Raw genomic sequence first — 23,801 nt, 5'->3', positions numbered from 1 at the left:
CAGGGCCCAGCTGGCTAAGGCGAGTCTGCAAAACAAAGTTCGGAAAAAGGTTGGGGGCCACAAAAAGGCCTAAGCCTACACGTGTTCCTAAAATCAGTCCAATCCAGAGTGGTAAATAGAAAGCGCTTTCAGCAGAGTTCTATCAACACTCCTCGATCATTTAAGACAACTCCCCGGAACAAACACGCTTCACCTGCCGAGACAGATTTTTCGAAAATCATATCATCGACTGGTAAGATCAGCAATGAAATATATTTAATTATTATACCGAAGTCAACCTTTAATGATCATTTTAGCCTCTGGTATTAAATAAGATACGCGAGTGGCTGATTTGAAAACCAATTATTATCGATAACAACAGCACAAAAAGAAAAGTATTTAGCTTTCAACCTTTCGCCACGACGGTGTGGCCGAAATACGGTTCGGGCCCTGAGATCGAGCCAATCTACGTGTTAAAAATAGCCCTTTGAAACAAAATATTTGTTCTACCGATAATAAATGAATGGGTTAAGGAAGGAATTGAAGTGTCAAAAATGTGTTGCAACAAATTGCATAAAGCTTGGATACACATAACGACGAAAAATACATTTCAAAGTTAATGGGAAATTTGACAGCGATCAGCCAATCAAAACACTCTGGCATGACAGGAGCTGAAGCGACGGAAATCCAGAGATAAGCGGTTGCCTGAAGCAAAAAAGATATTGGTTTGTTACTTAAAACGGACAGTTATAGTAGGTTGCGAAATCATCTGCCATAGAGGTCAATTCTTGCCTTGGCAAATGTTCGAACAGTTGACTTGAACAAATAAATGACGAATAACTGGTCCTAATAAGTGTAATCTAAATATGTATATTCAAACCAATTTTCTTTTCTGAATTTATGGCTGAGACCAATTTTTGAGGTAGGCAGATGTTAAAATCAGAGATAAAAAGCTAGGAGCCCCTTTATTGTTTCTTGTGTTTCTTCGAAATGAGTTTCAAGTTGAGAACAAATTTTAGATCGATCAAAGTCGGTTTCAGAGTCGCCTTCATGTAGTGTTAAGAGATACATTTTACGAAAAGCTGAAAATTAGAATAGGAGTAGCATTAAACCTCTTAAACACTGTTGACCGCTCAGTGAAAACGTTAGGAGCATAAATGACCCATTCTTTAAAAAAAAATAATAATTCTTTGAAATTACCGCTTAGCATATATGGGTTGCACTCTTTTTCCCCGACTCTTTCTCGCAAAAGCGTGAGGTTCTGCTGAGTTGATTTATCTTATTCATGAATTCTGTCGATCGGTTTACTTGAACCAGCAAGTTGCTATCAGTTTCGCCTCAGGCAGATTTCCAGATGGAGGGATGTCACCGCCATCGGAAGAAGTGGAGAATAGAGTGCTAATGACAACTGGGAATTTGTGCCGACGCCTCTTGTTTTCGACAGCGCATGTGTTTTTGTTTTTGTCTTAAAAGCGATTAATTTTCATGTGTGTCATTAGACCACCTCTGTTCTCTCGTGTTTGTACGTTTCGTTGCACGTCTTTTCATGTTTTATTGCTTTTTCGCTTTTTTTTTTTCAGATAGTTTTGAAAGTTGGCGCGCTCTAATTTAGAATAATGTAGGGGGAATCGTGCAACTCTCTGATAGCTCATCAGTTGACAAGCAACATTTGAGAATGGCGTACAGAAATCCAACAGGCAAGGAACCAACGAATCAAACGCGATTACCAAGGATTACGAAAAAAATCGGGAACACTCAAAACCCGGTTTCCAGCGAAAGTGCAGAAGACAACTCTCCTTTGAGCTTTTTGCGGCTTCCGCAAATTGGAAAGCGCTTTACCGGGCAAAGCAATGCGGAGTCTTGTCTCCATGGGGAACAAACATTCAAATCTTACGAGATCGCAAATGTGAACATGAAATATCAAACTGTGGGCCGAGCCACCAGACACCACATAACGTCTTCGATTGAAAGAAAGAAGGACTCGGAAGAGGTGACCAGGAGCGATGAGACATACGCTCGCTCGAAAGCATTTACTGTTGAAGGAAATCGATTCGATAACCATTCGGTAAGGGGTGAGATGGTAAAAGGCACCCTTGGTGGCGAGAACTCATTAAAAAAACCCATACATTTGCTTCGAAGGCGGCTAAGACCAGGGCGAGCCTATCAAGGTAGTTGTAGCCAGATATTACACGACGAACTTCTGACATTCGATCAAAATATGGATTTGCTGCGCACATGTACAGAAAGGGATAATATCGTCGAAGTCAGGGATTTCAGTGGGAAAAGGATTGATGTCAATAAAACCGGAGACAGCGATATAACATCTTACATAGCGATGTTTGAAGTTGAAAGGAGAACAACGGAGTCGTTCACGGACGACAACAAGAAGCTTTTAAATTGCACCGCGAAAGAGCAGAAAAGCTCAGAGGAAGAAACAAATGAACGTGTCCGTGGGCGTTTTTACGAGGCTCTAGATCATCATTTTTTCCACTACTATCGAAAGACTCATCCTGAGAGAAGAATGGCGATTTGTGAAGAAATTGAACGAACTATTGTTGTAAACGATTTGGCCCTATCTTGTTTCAGGGAACATTTAAGCCTTCAAGACGTCATGAACACTTGGATGCTATGAAAAAAATTTGTTAAGCTTTGGAGGAAAGTCCTGAGTTGAATTTACAGTTAAAAAAACTGACAGGAAATGATTCCACTGCACGTTTTTCAGCTGCCGCCATACAAACGGCTAATGACGCACTTGAAAAGTTCATTCTGTGTTTGACTATAAACGTAGAGGAAACACTCGAACGCGTCCTGGTCAGACTTTAAGGGAAAAGAGAAGATTAGAATAAGACCACTTAACATGTGACCTGATTAGCATTCTGCCGAGTACTGAAAATAATTTTTACCGTTTGACACAATCACACGCCGTTGTTAACCACTTTGATGTATTTTCGAAAAGCCGGAAAAAAGGAAACAATCTTAATTTCTGACGTTATTCAAACTCGCTTCTTAACAGGAAAAACAGCGAAGAAATAACGTCTAAAGATGAAAAGTAAATTTAAAATAGCAAAAAAATTCTGAATGTTTCCATTTAGTTAAAAGTGAACTGAAGTGACATTGTCATAGTTCCGTTTCTTTGTTTCCTCCTGGAGCAGGTGAGAGGCAGCAATTAGCAAACGAATCATAACCGGAGAAAAGTGTAAGTTTTCTGACCTTTTAAGGCGTCTTCTTATTCACAGTTTTTTACAAAGAAATTTACATCAAAAGAATTGGTAAAACTACCATTAATTCCTGTCTATCGTTGTTTTCAATTAGTGCAATGCCATAAAATTTAAAACTTCAATGCGCTAAGAACGTAGTTCAACCTGTAATATCTCTACCTTTTCTTGCATTTTTTTGTCTCGAATGACTGAGAAAATATGTTTTGTTTTTTATTTGCTTACAGCATCTCCCGACCAAATTTATCCAATAGTGTAAGAGAAGTCAACTTTCCTTCCATCATTCGTTCGTTTCTTCGATTGTTCTTTGGTTTTTCCGTGCGCGCATTCGTTTGTTCGTTTGTTTTTCGTTCGTTAGTTCATGCATTCGTTCTGTCGTTCATTTTTTCATTCTTCCATTTATTCGTTCGTTCGTACATTTGCTCATTGGTTGGCTCGTTCATTCGTTCTTCCGCTTGTTCATTGGTTCGCTCGTTCGTTTCTTTTTTTTTCCTTAGTACATTTGTTCTTTCATTCTTCGTTCGTGTGTTTGTTCGTTCGGTTGCTCGTTCGTGCGTGTGTTCGTTCGTTCGCTTGTTCGTTCGTTCGCTTGTTCGTTCGTTCGTGTGTTCTTTCGTTTGTTCGTTCGTTTGTTCCAGACAACCAAGCTACAACCTCTTTTCCACGAAAAAGATAAAATACCCCCATCACCCTCCTGGTTCATACTTACGGCTTAAAAAGTGGGCTCTTTCTACACTTTGAACCAGCATCGAAGTCACCAAAGCCTGACTACTTAAATCAGTAAACACCTCAACACCTTTACAGATTTAATGAATGTAACCGAAGAAGTTACAATTCATAGACCCAAAGTTTACAATTCATAGACCCAACGTTTTTTGTTTCTTAGTATTTAGCATAGCTGCCTGTTCGACAAAATACCGTCATAATTAGTGAGGATCGAACTAAAAATCCGATCAAACTAAAACGAAGCCGCTTTAAATCTGAGTTTGGGTCACTTGGGTCTCAGACAATCGTCTATTTCCTGAATAAAATAGTCCAATTGATTATAAAACGTAAATGTCTGAAAAGTGGCCTCTGTATTTTGTATAATTCAGCTGAAACTGAGTATAATCTAACTCGGTTAGCCTTGATGGTTTACCTCACTTTCCGCCGCAAAATTACTAATTAGTCGGCTCTTCATGCGTTATAAACCTTATAAGACACGACAAATTCTCCTCTGTTGTACACATGAACGTGGCTTCTTTCCATATTCTTTTCTGCTAAAGACCTCTAATTCTCTCATCATTGATATCAGGTCCACTGTTTGCCACAATCCAGCCTCGAGGTTAGAAAATTATCTCCTCCAGAAGAAGCAGACACGTCAACAAGGTTTTCGTGCAGCCCTATTCTTCGCTTCGATAACAAAGGACAGATAATCAATTTCACTTTTATGGGAAATGAGGTGACTAACCTCTCCTTTAATTTACCGAGTCAGATATTGATAACACGGCTGGGGAGTACGGTTCAATGTCACAACGGACGAGGATGAAAAATACAGCAAATAACGAAAATTTATCTGGGGATAAATTTTAAAACGAACGCTAAATTTAAGTCTCCTATTCTGCAAATAATTATGTACGAACATACGCCTCTCTAAGTCCATTTGTGCTCCTCCTTCTAAAGCTCGCTCTGGTTGTTTTCCAGTTTGTTCAACTCCCTCTTTTCTTGCCATGTAGTACAAGTTAGAATCAGAATTTCTGCGTCGCCTCTTCCAAGGTCTCCCGAGAGTCGTAGCTTCTGGAATAATTAAAGACAAAAAATGATAACTAAAAAAGCTTATCCTCAAGCAAAATGGAAGTTGTGATGGCCTAAAGAAGATATAATTTCTAAAACGTTTTATGTACTTATGCTTGTTTGTAACGGCCCCCTTGTAACCTCCTCATCGCAACTGGTTGTGATAGAAGGTTTGTCCTTAATCTGACCAGACTCTTCGTATCGATCGATGGAGATTCTTACCATGTTTGTCAATAGAATAAGACAGATGGTAAGTTTTGAGCTCGGTAGAGGAATAGAGAAAGATGTTTTTTGTCTTGTCACGAGCGTGGGACAAAGAAAATAAAAGAGTCCCCATGAGGAATCGAACCTGAAGCTATCGAAACTGCAGTATGCAGGACACGTGTCATATGAAATTCGAAATAGACCTCGCTCACCGTGGAGTATCTTCTACACCCTTTTCTTCAAGAAGCATTTATTTTACCACGCTAACTTGTTAGAGTGGAAAAATTCAGAATATCTTCTAAAGTATTACGAAAGCCATTCACGTGTTCGAACAAAAATTACTCTACCCACAATGTTACCACCCATCGCCGATATTTCGTTAAGCTCAAAAAGATTTAGTGGGTACCTGAATGCTTACGGTCCATATTGCTCATCCTTTCTGCTTTCAGAGTTTCTTCAAGCTCTGCGATCTTTAATTCAAAAATCTGTTTCTCTTTCCTCCATTCTTCTGCTTGCTCCAATTGCCTCATCGAAGCTACCTCGACCTCATTTCGTTTGTAATAAAGAAAAGACTCCGAATGCCTTCGAGTTCTTCGTCCAGGCAGTTCTTCCTGTTTGATATTTGGCGCTGTATGAAAGATCAAAAAAATAATTTAAAAATATTAAAAATTTGTCAGGTTTCAACGAAAATGAGCAAAAATCATCCCTGACTTCTTTGAACCGAGACCAGCGAGAAGAATAAGGATGGGAATGAAATCATCAGCATGCATTCTTGGTGCTTTTGCATTTGGTCGTGGTATATACTATACGAAGAATGTCAGATTGGCCTGAAAATCAACAAGGTACCATTCTACTACGACATTCTTTACTTTTTCAATTTAATTATACTCTACACAAAACGTAGCTGATTCCCGAGCTCTATCCCATATAAATGTGTTTTAAAATATAATCTTCACATTGTCCCGTAACTGATCCCAGCCAGAGCATAGGATACGTACAAAAGGTAGAGTTTAATCAATCCTACCCCTCGGCTCTCTTGCCAGGATAATCCTCTCCTTGAGTTTCTTTATTTCCTCTCCATGAACTTGTCTTTCAAAGCTCAACTGGTTTTCTGCCTGTGTCAGCTTCATCATAGCAATCTCTCTCTGATTTGAATTGATGTGAAAGAAGGAGTCAGATTTCCTTCGAAACCGCTCTTCTTTCAAATCAGGCACTGCCGTAAGGATACAATAAGAAAGAGGATTAAGTTAGGATCAATTAATGTTGCTGGATTGTCAGATACAGCAATCATTGTTCAATGCAAGATAACGACATCGTTTCTGGGTAACAGTACGTTCTTTCTTTTTAAAACAGGCTGATTACTTGTTTAAGTCGAGGATTAGCTTCCCATGTTGAAAGGGTAACTCTTACTTTTCCCTTTTTTTTTTATCATTCATAGCTGCAAACGGACTCAGGATTACCTTGATGAAACATGTTCCACATTGTTTGACCTACAAAGGAGGAACACTTAACGCAAAATTACTAAAAAACAAATTATTTCCTCTCTCCCCCAAAGAATGTCGTTTTGTAAACTTTGTCCTGTTTACTAGGGATAGAACTCTGACGAACGAGACTCAATTAAACTGTTTTATTTCGCTCTCGTATTCGCTTATTTACATCAGGTGTGTAAAAAGCTACTCTGCAAAATTTGTAAGAAATCACTCTCTTATACGATATTTTCTACATTTTGATTGGTTGTTGCCGAGTAGTGATTTAAAAGGGTCATTCAAGGTTGCGTTGATTATGTAAACCATTCAATGTCCATAGTGTTCGCACTCATCATCTGACATGTGTCACGCACGAATCAAAGTCTCCGACAGTCGAATTTGTGCACTCTGTAAACTTGATCAAAAAGTGGTGACTTTTAAGTTTTAACAACATCGTTCGAGGGGGAAGGGGAGGTTCTGTATACACGCAAGAATTGGTCTTTTTCAATATCTGGATATAGGATATGTTTTCAACAACTTTACGAAGGAATTTTAACCCTATCGTAGTAGCTTTTCCCGTTCAACGTTACATTTGTCCAAACTTAAATTCAACACGCATCTGCACATATGTTACCATACCTTGATTTTGCAGAAAATTAAATGACATCATATACTCTTTTTCATCGATGAAAACAGCCACCTCAATGTCTTTCGCATCTGTCAACTGTTTGATGTCATCGGTAACTAGAAATTTTTTAAGACGTCTCTGCAATGTTCCATCTTTGTAGATGTCCCATAACTCCTTTAGAGCTGCTGGCGTCTCTGCTTGTACTGTGAAGCACAGAGATCCCTCACTGATCTCAACCAGTTTGGTGTATGCAACCAGCACAACTTTGTTGAAGGTCTCCACAAACTCGTCAAGAGTTGAGCAGCTACGGAGAGCCATGCCACTACTAACTACCAGGAGAGCACCACCAATTGTGCGAAAATTACAAACCATCTTGATCGCTATTGAAAGAAGTCATTTTTGATCTTAAGTAATCATAATATCTCATCAAAAGAAACATTTGCAACAGACGTATGGCAAATTTTTTCAAAATATTTCCTCCAAGATAGAATTGTGCCACAGTCTGCCCCCTCCCCACTCCACATACTCACCCCCCACCCACCCACACACAGCATGTCACATGCAGCCACACCCACCCACCCACACACACACACACACTAATCCAATAATTTTTACAATATCAGTCACTCAAGGATGAAAGCCCTGTTTGAGTGATTTTAAGACATTAAAAATACAGTTATATTGACTAATTATATATACTCTCAAAATTATTTGTGGTATACTAGAAGCTTCTTTATAACTGCAGATTTTTTTAATAAGGGCAAGAAATTAATTACTCTAGTCTGAATTAATCATATTCAAAATTATTCAAGCATCAAGTTAAGACATTTTAAATATGAGGATATATGATTGGACAATCAAACTTCTCTTTTAAGAACATTTAAGGGAAAGAATGTTGTTTTTTAGATAGTTACAGTTTCTAACAGTTTTTAAAAGTGTTTCTAAAAACAAAATTAATCAATATACAGTATTGATATGCTTTCTTGTGAGAGGGCAGGAATAAATTAGGATGCAATATTGAACCCACAAGAAAAAAACAAAACTTCAGTTTTGAAATTATGTTTTCAGTAGTTTACAAGAGAAAGCCATACAAATTTAGCTTTGCATGGCTTTGCCTCTGTAAATGATGTGTTCAGGTTTTTGTAACTGCATGCAAAAGGGGAGTTTGAAAATAGAATAAGAAAGATGGTCAGTTTTGAGTTTTGTAAAGAAATAGAGAAGTATATTTTTCATCTTGGCACAAGTGTGGGACAAAGAAAACATTCTGAGTCCCCATGAGGAATTGAACCTCAGACCTACTGATTCTGCACTCTAATGCTCTACCACTAAGCCACAAAGATTCTAAGGTGAGCAAGGTCTATTATGAAGTTCATATGACATCATGTGTCCTGCATACTGCTAGGATTGTAGTAACACATTACACAAACTCTAATCACCTGATCACTAATAAAAGTGTCAGTAAAATAAAACTTAACTTTATTAACTGATTGTAGTTGTACAATACAAACTATTAGGGCCAAGAATCAATGTCCAAAGGTAAATTTTGTATAGTATTTTGTTCATATTAGTTTTCACCTCTATGTTTTACGATTAGATCTATTTGCAAATACTGATGCTAAAAACTTATTCAGCAACCAGTGGTGTTTTGTGGAGGACAACAATAATTGATTAATTTAAAGCTGGGAAAAACTCACAGATAAAATAATTAACAGTGGTAATAAGAGTTCCAGCCTGACTACACAATCTTTTGGTTTTGTTCTCACAATGCAAATGAATTCATTCGACATGACTGGAATGCTTTTGAACATTGTACAATGCCAGGTATGAAAATCTTATAAAAAAAACTGCTGTAAATAAATAATCAGGCAGATTTTAAAGTCACTGCACCACATTAACAATATAGACAACTACAGTCTGAAGGCCATTTGTATATGTATTTCAAACAAGGCTTGGTGTCCAAACTGGTAACTAACTATCTGACATCATTTAAGCCAATTCCGACATGTTATTCAATGCTATGGCTATGATTGTCAACTTCAGTTTAGCTGAAAAGTTGCCAACCACCCCTACCCCCAAACACACAAACACACACAACCCTAACCTACCAGAAAACAAAAATCATTTCATCTGACTAGCACCAAAAGAGTGCATGGAAGAAAGAGGGAAAGGGACCTCTGGAAATATGGACCAAAGTTTGCTGTTCTCAACCTTTAACAGCTCCCAGGATCTGATTGTTGATTCTCCCCTCTAGCTGCTACACATTTCCTTATAAATTAATTGCAAGAATTTGGTGTTAGATCAAGACCACAACTTCTACCTGATACATTTGAGTATTCTCATTACCTGTTTGCTGGATAGTGGATGGATGTTGTAGAGAGAAGTTGCATGTGAGTCACTTCTGGGAGTTAAAGGGTTAAAAAGAATTTTCCAGTTGTGATTGAAAGCTAGAGACAATATTACAGCATTATATAGATGGCAAATTTTCCACAAGCACAAATCCTAATTAATTCTCTCTCTAAAGCTTCCAGAGAAGTGCATTGTTGGCTTAAACTAATTTTTGTGTTAAACTGCATTTTGAGAAATTGATCTGGGTATGCATCCATTCTTGCATTCAGACAGTGGCAAGAATATTGCAAGCAAGTGGGCAAATAAATATATTTTCAAATTTTGCCAGTACATCAAGCAGAAGCCAAATTTTGAAAGTTTGTGAGTATTGAAAAAATTTAATCACTTGCTACTCCTTCAAAATGGGAAGTTTAGAAGAGAGGTTGACACTAAGTCATGTATTTTTGCCTGTATCCCTGATTATCATTGTTTCTGGCTATTTGGAACTTAAATTAGATGAACTGGGCCTTATAAGAGTCGACTTAATTGTTTAGCACACAACAATACTCTAATAAATCTATGTCGTGATGCATTAATGGCCAAGCACTGATTCTTACACCATTATAAATATTGTCTGATTTTATCTTACATTTCTGTTACTCATATTCAGCATCCGGCCTTAATGTCTGTTTGCCCTAAATATTTTACATGCACAATTAAGAACGTTGCCTTTTTACACCTTACCTCCTTTCAAATTGACGGCGGCTTGCTTAAATGAAGTAATGATGCCAAGTGACTGAGCTGAAATTTCAAGGATTCGTAAAGTTATCTAAAGCCATAATGAAATAAGATTCGTGATACTGGGAACTTCCAAAGCAATAAGTACTAAGCGAAATTATCAATTAATACATAATCCCCTTAACAAGAAATCATTTTCTTTGCAATCAGTATAGAACCTCTGGGCCTTAAATTGAACTTCTCGAGCAAAAAGGCGCTTCCGGCTTTTCAAATTTCCTTCGCTGAATTTCAAAACAAATACGACTAGCATTAATTGAGCACCTTTTCTCTTGATCTCAAACTCTTCCACCTTCTTGAGCATGGGTCGGTTCTTCAACTGTTTCAAAATCTGCTTCAAATTTTCTAACCGGTCCATTCCGAGGTTATCCTGTTTCTCGAGTTCTTTAAATAATCCGAGTGCATTTTGAATCGTTCCTTCACTGCCTTCTGAGATCAGCTTTCGGCACATAAAAATCAATCTATCTAATTGGTTTACATCAATTTTCGTACTTATCTGAAATAGAAGGTCACTATACTCGATTTCAGACATATTTTCTGTATATAAGGGTCTTCTGTAGCGCGAAGATGATGCAGAGTTTCACTGATGCGTGTTGGCCGACCAACATGGCGGACACAGGCGGAAGAATTGTGACTAAGTGTTGCATGACTAACTTTCAGCTTGCGTGACATTCAAAAACCGACCGTGTGCGACCGTCACGCGAGCTACCAGACCCCAACCCTATTTGATATAAGTGGATAAGGTCTAAGTACCTGACAATACATTTATCAAGATATCTGTGATAAAAATAAAAATAAACTCTCGACATTTATTTCATTTTAGTTCTTGAAAGTGGAATTTGAGTCAATCGTTCAGTAGTTCGTTCTTTGCTGTGATTTGTATCCAATGCCCGAACTCACAGAATTATCACCCTCTGGAAGACATCGCTGAACTGACACACCATCAGCCGAGAGGCATAAGCAACATCTTTAGAAAGTAATCATACAGAATCAGGATCAAGATTAGTTTGCTTGGAATTGAAATAGAGGGCGATACACCCAGTCTATCACGTGGTAGTATATAGATGCCCTGATATCACAAACGTTCCTTTCATCGATGCGACAAGAATTATTGGCTTGACGCAAAAATAAAAGTATTGTTCTCGACGATCATCGATCCGCTAGGAATTACTCATACTTCTTGGTATCGTGCACTTGTGCAGCAAGAAGAGAAAAGAGATCAGAGGCTAATAAACAGCATTGTTTACTCGCATAACGCGTAGTAGAGAGAAAGCATTCCACTTGCTGTAAGTTTTCAGTTGTACTATTCAGGGTCAACCAATAATTGGGAGGTTATTGTTGGGAAACAGAGCCCAGACAATCCGACAGAGGTGGACGCTTTGTTAGAAACATAATTCTTAAATGTTAGGCTATACAGGCCCTATACAAGCCGGCGCAAGGAATTTTAGTAGAGATAAAACGAGGCTAATTATATGCAATTAGGATGTTAATGCTGATTTCATAGTGATGCAATACTATTAATATTAACCGTCCAGGTATAGATTGCAGCAAATCATGGAATAAGAAGCCTCCTCGAAACATCAGGCATTGCTTATCTACATCAAACTTGTCCACTTTGATGAACCAAGATCCAGCCTGAATACAATTCATGGTAGATAATTGAATTCACGGTTTTTTCTCATTTAAATCAGTGTCCCGTTTATTCAATTCAAGCTGACAATTTCATGAGAAATTATAATTCGTCAGATCTAATGTGTGCAACGATGATCCATAAGTTTAATCAATTGGTTACCTAATCTGAACATGTTAAACAGTTCTTGACATACCTACATAGGTTCCCTTGTAAGGTTTTGAGGTTGAAATGACTGTCCAAAGTTCAGGGGACGGGAGGGTAGTTTCTGACATGCCCGTCAATCGGAGTGTGTTGTTGAGTCAAATGGGACTTCTTAGACTAACTTAATTTTGTCACGCGCTGTTTTGCTTTGAATGCATTAACACAAACACTTGATTGCTAGGTTTTTGCTTGAGAGTGGGCTTCACCTTTGATCTAGACTGGCCACTTAAAGCGCAGGTAGCTTAACGTCAAGGCTGGCACTCGAACACACTCGAACACAGCCCAGGGACCTCAGTCACTTAGAATTCGTTGCCCAGGGGGAGAGGTTTATGCGAAAGGATGGAAGTTGTAAGTTTGAACATGATAACCACGAGTAACCTCTTTCTAATGAATAATGTTTTCTTTATTTTTCGTTCAAGTAAACATAATACTGAATGTTTTTTCATTAGTTTTCGCGCAAGAAAAAAGTATTATGATCACTTCTCTAGAACACAATGTTTGTTTGTGCAATCATCAAATATTTTTCACTAGAATTGACCAGTTTGGTGGACCTTCCTAGTAAACTAAGTACTAATGACTTCCAACTATCATTTCAACAAATTCAGGCTGTGTTCACCACATTTAAAATTAACTTTCGTAGACTCGTTTGCTTTTTTCATTTGAGCTGCACACTTTTGAATGAGTACACAAGTTTTCACACCCTGGTAAAACATCGCTTAAAATGGTTTTAAGCACAAGCACCTGTCGTTCTCGAGCTGGTTTTGGGCGGAAACACAAACCCATTGTCTTACGTCCTTTTACAGTTGGAATGTATGCTGCCATTAAGGAATTGTGGAAAATAAAATAAGAGTTAAGCGTGTACATAAGTAATCCAAGAAAAACGTGAACTAAACACACTTATTTCATCCAAGAGCCTGTAATATTCCAAAGAAAAGAACACAGGTTGCATTAAATTCACAAACCATAATTGCATAAACGAGTGAATGTAAGTTAATCGTTTATTCCCATATTATTAGACATCACGGGCTATTATCCACTGAGGAGAAAACACTTTTGTGACAAAAGTTAAAAATACTATGGGAACCAATAACAGCTAAGCTATAGCTAAGGATGACAGCCGTTACCCTTATAGCACTGTACTATTTACACTATTGAAATTAGAGATCCTGTTGTCGCTTATGGAATTGTGTTTCATTAACATTCTCCGCCCCTGGCACCGATCTTTTAGATACTATACGGTTAAGAGGGAGATCACGCTTTTTGCTGTTTGCGAAGTTAAGCGTAAATTTTGCAGAAAATGTCAAAGGCAAGAATTTTTATTTCTCTCCGTTTGCTTTCAACCGTTCATACATCAGAGTTGTAATATTTTCAAAGAGAGGTTTTTTCCCCGCAGCTGTCATTTAAGGAGTAAAGAAAAGTGAATTGAATCAGATCTGCTGCGTTTCATGCATTTGTGAGATCTTGTTTGTTTCTGTTCGTGCATTTCATGATTTATGGTCCCTCGTGATGCTGTGAGGGGTTTTCAAATTCGAGAGGTAACGAAAACTTCTAAATAATCATTCACGCCTATTTGTCACGATATGCACTCGGTTACGTGCGATTTACTATACTTATACCAAAATCTTATTTATAGTGGATAATGCTTCTCCACTAAAAGTTAACCATACAATTCGTAAAAAAATTGGAGTGGTAAACATAAACAATGAACTAAAAAGTTTTGGAGAACGTGATAGCATAACAAGTTTAATTTGCATTGGTTAACATACTTATTGTACATCATGCGCAATTCTCAATGAGAAACACTTCTGTGAAACAAAGGGGAAAATACTATGGGAGCCAATAACAGCAAATAAAACCGGAATCTTAAAAGAGAAAAAAGCTAAGGATGACAGCCGTTATCCTTATAGCAATATTTACACTATTGAAATTAGAAATCCTATTGTGCCTTAGGGAGGTTTTTTCATTAACTTTCTCCGCCCTTAGCACTGATGTTTTGGATACTATACAACTAAGACGGAGATCGTCAAAAACTGATTTCGATCGGTCGTTGGAGAAAAGGGCCAATCGTAGATAAAAAATACAAAAAAAAACACGAATAGTTCTTTGAGGAATTTTACAAACAATGCAAAGTGTAAGCTTCCTTATCAGGTAAAAGTTACTAGCCGCCCAAACGAAAACACAATGATATACAAAGTAGTACCCCAAGATGATCTACGTTAATTGGAATTAGTTCTCAGTATTTAGCATGGCTACCTGCTCGACAAAATGACGTCATAATTACAGATGATCGAACTAAAAGTCCGATCAAACTGAAACGTAGCAGCTTTCAATCTGAGTTTAGGTTACTTGGGTCTCAGAAGATCGTCTATTTCCCATATAAAATAGTCCAAGTAGGAGGCAGGACAGCGTTTTCGAAAAAGACTAATTTTACAACGTCAATGTCTGAAAAGTGGCCTCTGTATTTAGTTTAATTCAGTTAAAACTGAGTATAATCTAATTCGGTTGGCCTTAATGGTTTACCTCGCTTCCTGCCGCAATGTTACTAATTAGTCGGCTCTTCATGCATTATAAACCTTACAAGACACGACAAATTCTCCTCTATAGTAGAGTTTTTAAGCTTTACTCGAGAAAGAAAGCCTCTCCTAGGCATTTCTGCCAAAGACCTCCCTAACTCTCTCATCATTGATATCAGGTCCATCGTTTGCCAGCGTTTGATAAAAATCTCCAGCATCAAAGGTAGAATAACATTATCATAAAAGGGAACAAACACATCAACAAGCTCTTTGTGTGGCCATGAATAATGCTGATGGAGCAACGAATGGACGATCAACTTCACTTTTGTGGGGAATGCGGTGACCAACCTCTCCTTTACAGATTCAAATAATGATTCTACTGCTAGGAAGCGCCATTTACATCCAGAGGTAGGACAATCGAGGATGAAAAATACAGCGACTAACGAATATTTATCTGAGGATAAATTTTAAAACGAACGCAAAATGTAAGTCTCCTCGTTACAAAACTACAATTACGAGTTACAGTTGACAATTAAATATTCAGTAACAGATGTAAGACTAAAAGTTGATCTATGTTAACGAGAATTGTTTCTCTGTATTTATCATCACCGCTTGCTCGAAAAAAAGCGCCTTGACTCATTTTAACAAAGGTCGATGCCATTAAATTAAACTGAATCAAGCACAGATTTGTTTCCAACCACGAGCGACATGAATTAGGAAATTAGTTGTTCCCTCGCCTGAAGAGCAAGCACAAGGTGAAAGCGAGGAGAGCGCATAGGGTGAGCCGCACGCAAGAGGAGGAGCACGTGACTCGCGCCTCCTCTCGCGCGTGTCTTCCATTTCGTGCTCGCCTCGCGCTTACCTCTCCTTGCCTGGATACGCTGAAAGAACTTCTGTTCTGCATGGTAAATGTCCCTTGTTTCTGGTGATATATCGATTTATTGATTCTTGGACCATAGTAAAAAAAACTAAAGAAACTTTTTAACTTTTGGGCGAAGGTGCAAAGTACAACCATAATACCGTTCTCGTCTAAGTTTATGGCACTAACAAAGTTTTACTTATGCCCTCAAGTGTTATAAATCACCAATAAATTACGCACTCACCATAAACCAGTAATGTAGACCAAGATGGTCAAGCTTTAGCTTAACTACTAAATTTATGTTTGTTTCGTGGTATGCAGACATACCACCCCGGCCGCGTTCTTTTTTTGTTAATTTCCGTTTATACATTTTCACCAACCTTGATTGGATATCCAACTCTGTATGACTTCTGAAACTTTCGGACTCAATATGTTCAACACCGTCGCCGGCACTGGGAGACTCTCAACTGCTTCAATAACGTTTCTGCAGCGTATCACAGTTACCTCGCTCTTAGTGTTAAGACCTTTAAAAAACTTTTCAATCCCCTCGGTGTCGTAAGTCTCCTCACCGTCAATAATCAGAACAGCAACACTGCTGTGATAAGATATGGGGCGATCATCAGGATTCCTTAATTTCTCCATTTCCTGTAGACGAAGAGCAGGTCGCACCAATCTTATGGCTCGTGGTTTTCCTTCTTCAAGCAAATCAATTAGGTCATATAACTGTAGAGCTTCAAAGACTTCTTTTAATAGCTTAACAGGTGTGTCCGGAAACATACCGAGATTTTCAATGAATGTTCTTACCCGAAGAGAGAGCAGTGAAATTCCAAATGACTGACATATTTGTTTAAAAGCAATTTGATCGTTTTTCAGTCTTCTCTCCAGTTTTCTGATTACTTCCCTGCTGAGATCTTTCCAGCAAAGTTTGTGGTCGTCGCCTGAAAAAAGATGAATACCAACATACAAAGAATTCAAAACAAAAAGGGGGGGTGGCTCTCTCATTATTATTATCATCATAATCGTTTCTTTTTTGTAAAGGATAGCACTGTTCAGTCCTACGCGAAATCGAACATAGCAAAGAGTAACTAAGTGAAAGCTCAACACAAACTGATGGATGTAATTCTCCTCCACTTTAGGTCGTTGTTAAAATAGAGGTGTTGGTACTCAACTGATATCAGCTTTTTACTTTAAAATCATTAAGCAAGATCTCGATGGGTGTTATTAAATTGTAGATCAGCAGACCGTGGAGCCTACGGAACCCGCAAAACCAGCGGAACTAGCGGAACCATTAGATTTTTTGCAGGAAAAAAAGTATGTATTTAGTCCGGTTTGTGTACACTGATTGGTCAGTTTTGCCGTGATGTCCAAACCGGACTAAGTACATTCGACTGACATCAACCTTTCACTTGACTCTGATGATGACTTCCGCTCAGGTTGTCGAAACGTCAGTCACCACTACCGACAACAGTCCTTCTCAGGACTACACTCACCCGGACGATCAAACTACACTATTACATGTTACCCCCGGGTTCAAACCATTTACTGTAATAAGTTTTGCGATAAAAATGCGATGATGTTACTTTACGCTCATGTTCCTCATTCCAGGTACAATGTCCAAGGAATGGAATTTAAGGCCACTAATTCCAGCTCTCACTCGGGGTAGGTTACTGCTGATTGTTCTCTATGACATTACGTACCCTTTTACGGTGAATGTCGCCACAGTTAAAGTTGGACGTCAACGACATTTAAAACATACTTCTCTTTGAAACTAATCTTCTGTATACCCGAAAACGAACTTTCAAACAGTGTTAAGGTCTTATAGTTTTATGCTTTATTTCATTACTATTCTTTTACAAAAATATAGGGCTTCACAGGTTCCGGAGGTTCCGCGGTCTGCTGATCCACAGTTTAGTAACACCCGATCTCAATCCAGAATCTCGTTAATTCCTAAAGCGCTCATTCAGTTCAATTATCTGGTAAACTAGATAACTTTACAAGAGACCTGAAGTTCTTCCCACCCCTAACCTCAGAAAAGTTCCCTTGTAGGTTACATGTACTGGCGGAGTAACTCAGTGTTTTACGATCCTGCTGAAATGTCACTCTGCTGTCTACCAAACACTTTGGGGGTTGACATGCCATGACTAAAATGAAATAATTACCAGGTATGTCTTGCATTTCTATCTCAGATGTTGTACCAAGTGTTCTTATTCCGCTGTCACTTGTGTCTGTCGTCATGCTGTGTGTTTCATGGATATTCTGTAAATAATTCTCTACGAACAAACGCTTCTCGATATCCAATTGTGCTCCACCCTCTAAAGCTCGTTCTGGTTGGTTATCAGTTTGTTCAACTTCCTCTTCTCTTGCTTTGTAATACAGATTGGAATCAGAATTTCTTCGACGTCTTTCCCTTGGACGTTCGAGAATCTCATATTCTGAAACAGAAAAAAAAACAATGAAGTGAAATAGCTTAAATTGAGGAGTACGATTGGTAATTATTACACTTAAAAGACCTTTTTAGGAAAGGATTTAAGAGTTTATCAAAATAAGCAGTTGACCTACTTTTTATCTATAATTTTGCTTATTTCCAACGACAATTTTTTTGGTGACTTGCTTATGGCAAGTGGATGTGAGGGGTGAGGGTCTCTCTTTGGTTTAACCAGGCTTTTCATTTTGATAGATGTATCTATCATAATTACTATCGTTCGGTTCGTACGGAGAATATGTGACATTTTAGTTAAACTTTGACAACGAACTATAACAAAGGTACGTGTGTACTCAGTTACGTAAGATGAATTTTGACATAATTATAATAATATATTTCAGTTCATCGAAATAATAACAGACTAACTGTTCAAAAAAAAAAAAAGCTTCTTTGGGCCAGCAAACTAACTCAGAAATTTGATTATGGATAAAATTGTTTCAAACAGAAAATGAGTGAATCCAATTAGTTCTTACGTATTATTCAGTTTGCCGATGCAGCACTAGAACTGTCCGAATTAGCCTGGCCAATTAGAAGGTACTTGTAAATTACATTTACATTTTGGCTTGTACAAGGAAACTTTCCCTGTACAAGCCACTATTTGAATGGCATATAACTACCTTTTATTATTGCAATCATACCTTGATGAGGTAAAAATAAATTGAAATAGGCTTCGTTATACTCGTGTACATCAGAACGCGTTTCGCCGAAGAAGTATGGTCAATAATCTGTTTAGTGTTACAAGACAAGGTCGCGGAAGAGAAAAGAATACAACACATCATCGCTTTTCAAGTGACGATAAAAGTACTATAGTCCGTACTTATTTCCCGAACCATTTATCATGTTTTCTATGATGGTCCTGTTTCTTGTTTTCCTCGAAAAATTGAACACCAAGACAGCAGGATAACAAATTGTTTAGAAAGTCATGGTCCTGAGAAAGAGCGACAGCACTGATCAGCTAACCACGTGCAAACAACTTTCCAGTTTGCTTATAAGGTTGGTTCTATATGTACTCTACTCTGTGTCACATTTCATTCTCTTTCGCTTTCGATTAATCTAACTTCTGATTGAATTCTACTAAAATAATTGCTTGCGGTATCTTCTACCCGTTTTTCTCCGGGAAGCATTTATTTTACAACATTAACTCGTTACAGTGGAAAAATTGAGGATGGCTTCTCATGTTTGCTCAAAATTATGCTGTATAAAAGATAAACAAAAGAATTTTTAAAAATAAAAAAAATTTGTCAGGTTGCAACGAAAATGAGCAAAAAAACATCCCTGACTTCTTTGAACCGAGACCGGCGATGAACGAAGGGAATGAAATTATCAGCATGCATTCTTGGTGCTTTGGCATTTGGTCGTAGTATAAACTACACAAAGCATGCCAGATTGATCTGAAAATATAAAAGATACCATTCTTCTAAGACATTCGTTTCTTTTTCAATTGAATTATACTCTACTCTACACAAAATCCGGCTGATTCCCGACCTCTATCCCATACACATGTGTTTTAAAATATAACCTTCACATTGTCCCATAACTGATCCCAGCCAGAGCATAGGATACGTACAAAAGGTAGAGTTTAATCAATCCTACCCCCTCGGCTCTCCTGCCAGGATAATCTTCTCCTTGAGTTTCTTTATTTCCTCTCCGTGAACTTGTCTTTCAAAACTCAACTGGTTTTCTGCTTGTGTCAGCTTCATCATAGCAATCTCTTTCTGATTTGAATTGATGTGAAAGAAGGAGTCAGATTTCCTTCGAAACCGCTCTACAATCATATCAGGCACTGCTGAAATGATACAATAAGCAAGAGAATTAAGTTTGGATCAACTAATCTTGCTGGATTGTCAGATACAGCAATCATTGTTCAACGCAAGATATCGTGATCACATCTGGGTAACCGTATGTTCTTTCTTTTTAAAACAGGCTGATTGCTTGTTTCAGTTGAGGATTAGCTTCCCATGCTGAAAAGGTGACTCTTCCTTTTCCCTTTTTTATAATTCATAGTTGCAAACGGACTCAGGATCACCTTGATGAAACATGTTCCTCACTGTTTGACCTACAAAAGAGGTTAAAAGTCTTGGGACACTTAACGCAAAATTACTAAAATCAGACCCTTCCCCCTCTCCCCCAAAGAATGTCGAATTGCGCTCTGTAAACTAGACCAAGATATGGTGACTGTTTAATTTCACCAACACTATTCGAGGGGGAGGGCAGGTTCTATGTACGCGCAATAATTGGTCTGTTAAAATATTTGGATATAGGATGTGTTTTCAGCAACTTTCCCAAGGAATTTTAACCCTATTGTAGTAGCTTTTCCCTTTCAACGTTTCATTTGTCCAAACTTAAATTCAACACGCATCTGTACATATGTTACCATACCTTGATTTTGCAGAAAATTAAATGACATCACATACTCTTGCTCATCGATGAAAACAGCCACCTCAATGTCTTCCGCATCTGTCAACTGTTTGATGTCATCGGTGACTAGGAATTCTTGAAGACGTTTCTGCAATGTTCCATCTTTGTACATGTTCCATTATTCCTTTACAGCTTTTGGCGTCTCTGCTTGTACTGTGAAGCACAGAGATCCCTCACTGATCTCAACCAGTTTGGTGTATGCAACCAGTACAACTTTGTTGAAGGTCTCCACAAACTCATCGACAGTTGAGCAGCTACGGAGAGCCATGCCACTACTAACTACCAGGAGAGCACCACCAATTGTGCGAAAATTACAAACCGTCTTGATCGCTGTTGAAACAAGTCATTTTTGATCTTAAGTAATCACAGTACAGTGTATCTCATCAAAAGAAACATGCAACAAACGCATACCAATTTTTTTTAAAAAAACAACTTCTCTGAGATAAAATTGTGCCACAATGCTGCCCCCTCCCCCCTCCCCCCTCCACACACTCACCCACTCCACACATACACACACCACATGCACCCACACACACTACTCCAGAAATTTTCACAATATCAGTTGCACAAGAATTACAGCCTTGTTTGAGTTATTTTAAGACATTAAAAATACAATTACATTGACTAATTTTGAATACACTCAAAATTATTTGTGGTATGCAAATAGCTTCTTTACAACGGCAGATTTTTTTAATAGTAAGAAATTAATTAGTCTGAATCAATAATATTCAAAATTATCTAAGCATCAAGTTAATATTACATTTTAAATATGAGGATTTTTTTGGAAAGCTCTCTTGATTGGACAGTCAAACTTCTCAACTTCAAAACTAAACTAATTTAATATGTAAAAATGCATTTTTAGCAATTGATCTGGATATGCATCCATGCATAGTAGCTAGAATATTGTTAGCTTGGGCATATAAAAATAATTTCAAATTTTGACAGTACATCAAGCAGAAGCCAAATTTTGAAAGCTTGTGAGCATTGAAAGAATTATACTATTTGGTACTCATCCAAAATGGAAAGTTTAGAAGAGAGGTTGGAAAGATTAGTCATGTATTTTTGCCTGTATCCCTGATTATCATTGTTTCTGGCTATTTGGAACTGACATTAGATGAACTGGGGCTTATGAGAGATGACTTAATTGCTTAGCACACAAAAATACTCTTATAAAACTATGTCATAATGCATGACAGGCTAAGTACTGATTCTTACACCATTACAAATACTATCTAATTTTATCTCACATTTCTGTTACTGGTGTTCAGCATCCGGCCTATGTCTGTTTGCCCTAAATATTTTAAATGCACAAGAACCTCGCCTTTTTACACCTTACCTCCTTTCAAATTGACAGCAGCCTGCTTAAATGAAGCAATGATGCCAAATGACTGAGCTGAAATTTTAATGAATCGTGAGGTTTTCTAAAGTCATGATAACAAAAGATTCTTAATAGTGGCAACATGGAAACTTAACATTCCAAAGCAATAACTGCTAGACGAAATTATCAAATTAATATGATACATAGTCCTTCTTAACAAGAAATCATTTCCTATGCAACAAATGAAGAAACTCTAAGCCTTAAATTGAACTTCTCGAGCACCAAGGCACTTCCGGCTTTTAAAATTTCCTTCGCTGAACTGACCTCAAAACAAATCAATATGACTAGCATTATATTTAATTGGGTACCTCTTCTCTTGATCTCAAACTCTTCCACATTCTTGAGCATGGCTCGCTTCTTCAACTGTTTCAAAATCTCTTTTAAATTTTCTAACCGGTCGATTCCGAGGTAACCTTGTTTCTCAAGTTCTTTAAATAATCCGCGTGCACTTTTTATAGTTCCTTCACTGCCTTCTGAGATCTTCTTTGTGCACATAAAAATCAATCTTTCTAATTGGTTTACGTCAATTTTCGTACTTATCTCAAATATAAGGTCATAACACTCGATTTCAGACATATTTTCTGAATATATGGGTCTTCTGTAGCGCGAAGATAATGCAGAGTTTAACTAAGGCCTGTTAACTAAGCCGACCAACATGGCGGACACAGGCGGAAGAATTGTGACTTCAAGTGTTGCATGACTAACTACCAGCTCGCGTGACGTTCGAAAACCGACCGTGTACGAACGTCACGCGAGCTACCAGACCAAAACCCTGTTTGTTTAGGGTGGGTAGGGTGTAAGTACCGGGAGAAAATTCATCAAGATATTCGTGATAAAAACTCTCGACATTTCTTTCATTTTAGCTCTTGAAAGAGGAATTTCAGTCAATCGTTCCGATGTTCGTTCTTTGATGTGATTTGTGCCCAATCCCCGAACTCGAAGAGTTATCATCCTCTGGGAGGCGTCGCTGGACTGACTCACTATCAGCAAAAAGGCATCAGCAATGTCTTAGGGACGTAATCATACAGAATAAGAGTCGAGTTCAGTTTGCTTGGAATCGAAATTGAGGGCGATACACCCAGTCTATCACGTGGTAGTATACAGATGCCCTGATATCACAGACGTTCCTTTCGTCGATGCGACAAGAATTATTGGCTTGACGCAAAAATAAAAGTATTGTTCATAACGATCATCGATCTGCTAGGAATTACCCATGCTTCTTGGTATCGTGCACTTATGCAGCAAGTAGAGAAAAGAGATCAGAGGCTAATAAACAGCATTGTTTACTTGCATAACGCGTAGTAGAGAGGAAATCCTCCCACTCGCTGAAAGTTTTCAGTTGTACTACTAAGGGTCAACCAATAAATGGGAAGTTATCGTTGGAAACAGAGCCCAGACAATCCGACAGAGGTGCACGCTTTGTTAGGAACATAATTTTAAATGTTAGGCTATACGGGCCCTATACAAGCCGGCGCAAGGAATTTTAGTAGGGATAAAACGAGGCTAATTATATGCATTTAGTATATAAATGCTGATTTCATTATGATGCCATACTATTAATATAGACTGTCCAGTTGTGGCTTGCAGCAAATCATGGGATAAGAGGCCTTCTCGACACATCAGGTATTGCTTATCTACATCAAACTTGTCCACCTTGATGAATCAAGATCCAGCCATAACGCAATTCATGGTAGATTATTGAATTCACGGTTCTGTCTCACTTAAATCAGTGTCCCGTTTATTCAATTCAAGCTGGCAATTTCAGGAGAAATGATAGTTCTTCAGAACTAATGTGTGCAAATTAAAGATGATCGTTTACGTTTAATCAATCGGTTACCTAATCTGAACATGTTAAAACAGTTCTTGACATACCTACATAGGTTCCCTTGTAAGCTTGTGAGGTTGAAATGACTGTCCAAAGTTCAGGGGATG

At 38.0% G+C, this 23,801-nt stretch overlaps 1 protein-coding gene and 1 pseudogene across 1 annotated transcript; both read right to left on the bottom strand.

Annotated features, from left to right (window-relative positions):
• Positions 1 to 3,612: 3,612 nt before the first annotated feature.
• LOC131778536 (uncharacterized) lies at positions 3,613 to 10,999 on the bottom strand. Its single transcript, XM_066164378.1, has 6 exons — positions 10,650 to 10,999; positions 10,335 to 10,391; positions 7,277 to 7,645; positions 6,196 to 6,384; positions 5,578 to 5,799; positions 3,613 to 4,970 (listed from the first exon to the last, which is right to left on the bottom strand). Exons 1-6 carry the CDS (start codon positions 10,915 to 10,917, stop codon positions 4,657 to 4,659), a joined length of 1,419 nt encoding a protein of 472 aa, XP_066020475.1. The 5' UTR covers positions 10,918 to 10,999; the 3' UTR covers positions 3,613 to 4,656.
• Positions 11,000 to 14,039: 3,040 nt separating this feature from the next.
• On the bottom strand, positions 14,040 to 22,525 carry LOC131777562 (uncharacterized; annotated as a pseudogene).
• Positions 22,526 to 23,801: the final 1,276 nt, after the last annotated feature.

Source organism: Pocillopora verrucosa, chromosome 1, assembly GCF_036669915.1.
Source record: "Pocillopora verrucosa isolate sample1 chromosome 1, ASM3666991v2, whole genome shotgun sequence".
Taxonomy (NCBI): domain Eukaryota; kingdom Metazoa; phylum Cnidaria; class Anthozoa; order Scleractinia; family Pocilloporidae; genus Pocillopora; species Pocillopora verrucosa.
The sequence above is the reverse complement of the archived record's forward strand: the minus strand, read 5'-3'. Positions and strand labels throughout refer to the sequence as shown.

Bases quoted from the DNA above. Each gene is read 5' to 3' on its own strand.
- LOC131778536 (XM_066164378.1), bottom strand. From the start codon at position 10,917: ATGTCTGAAATCGAGTATAGTGACCTTCTATTTCAGATAAGTACGAAA. The intron at 10,392-10,649 runs GTGCTCAATTAA...TTGAAATTTCAG, and splicing joins GTTTGAGATCAAGAGAAAAG to CTCAGTCACTTGGCATCATT. The intron at 7,646-10,334 runs GTAAGGTGTAAA...TTCTTTCAATAG, and splicing joins CGCCGTCAATTTGAAAGGAG to CGATCAAGATGGTTTGTAAT.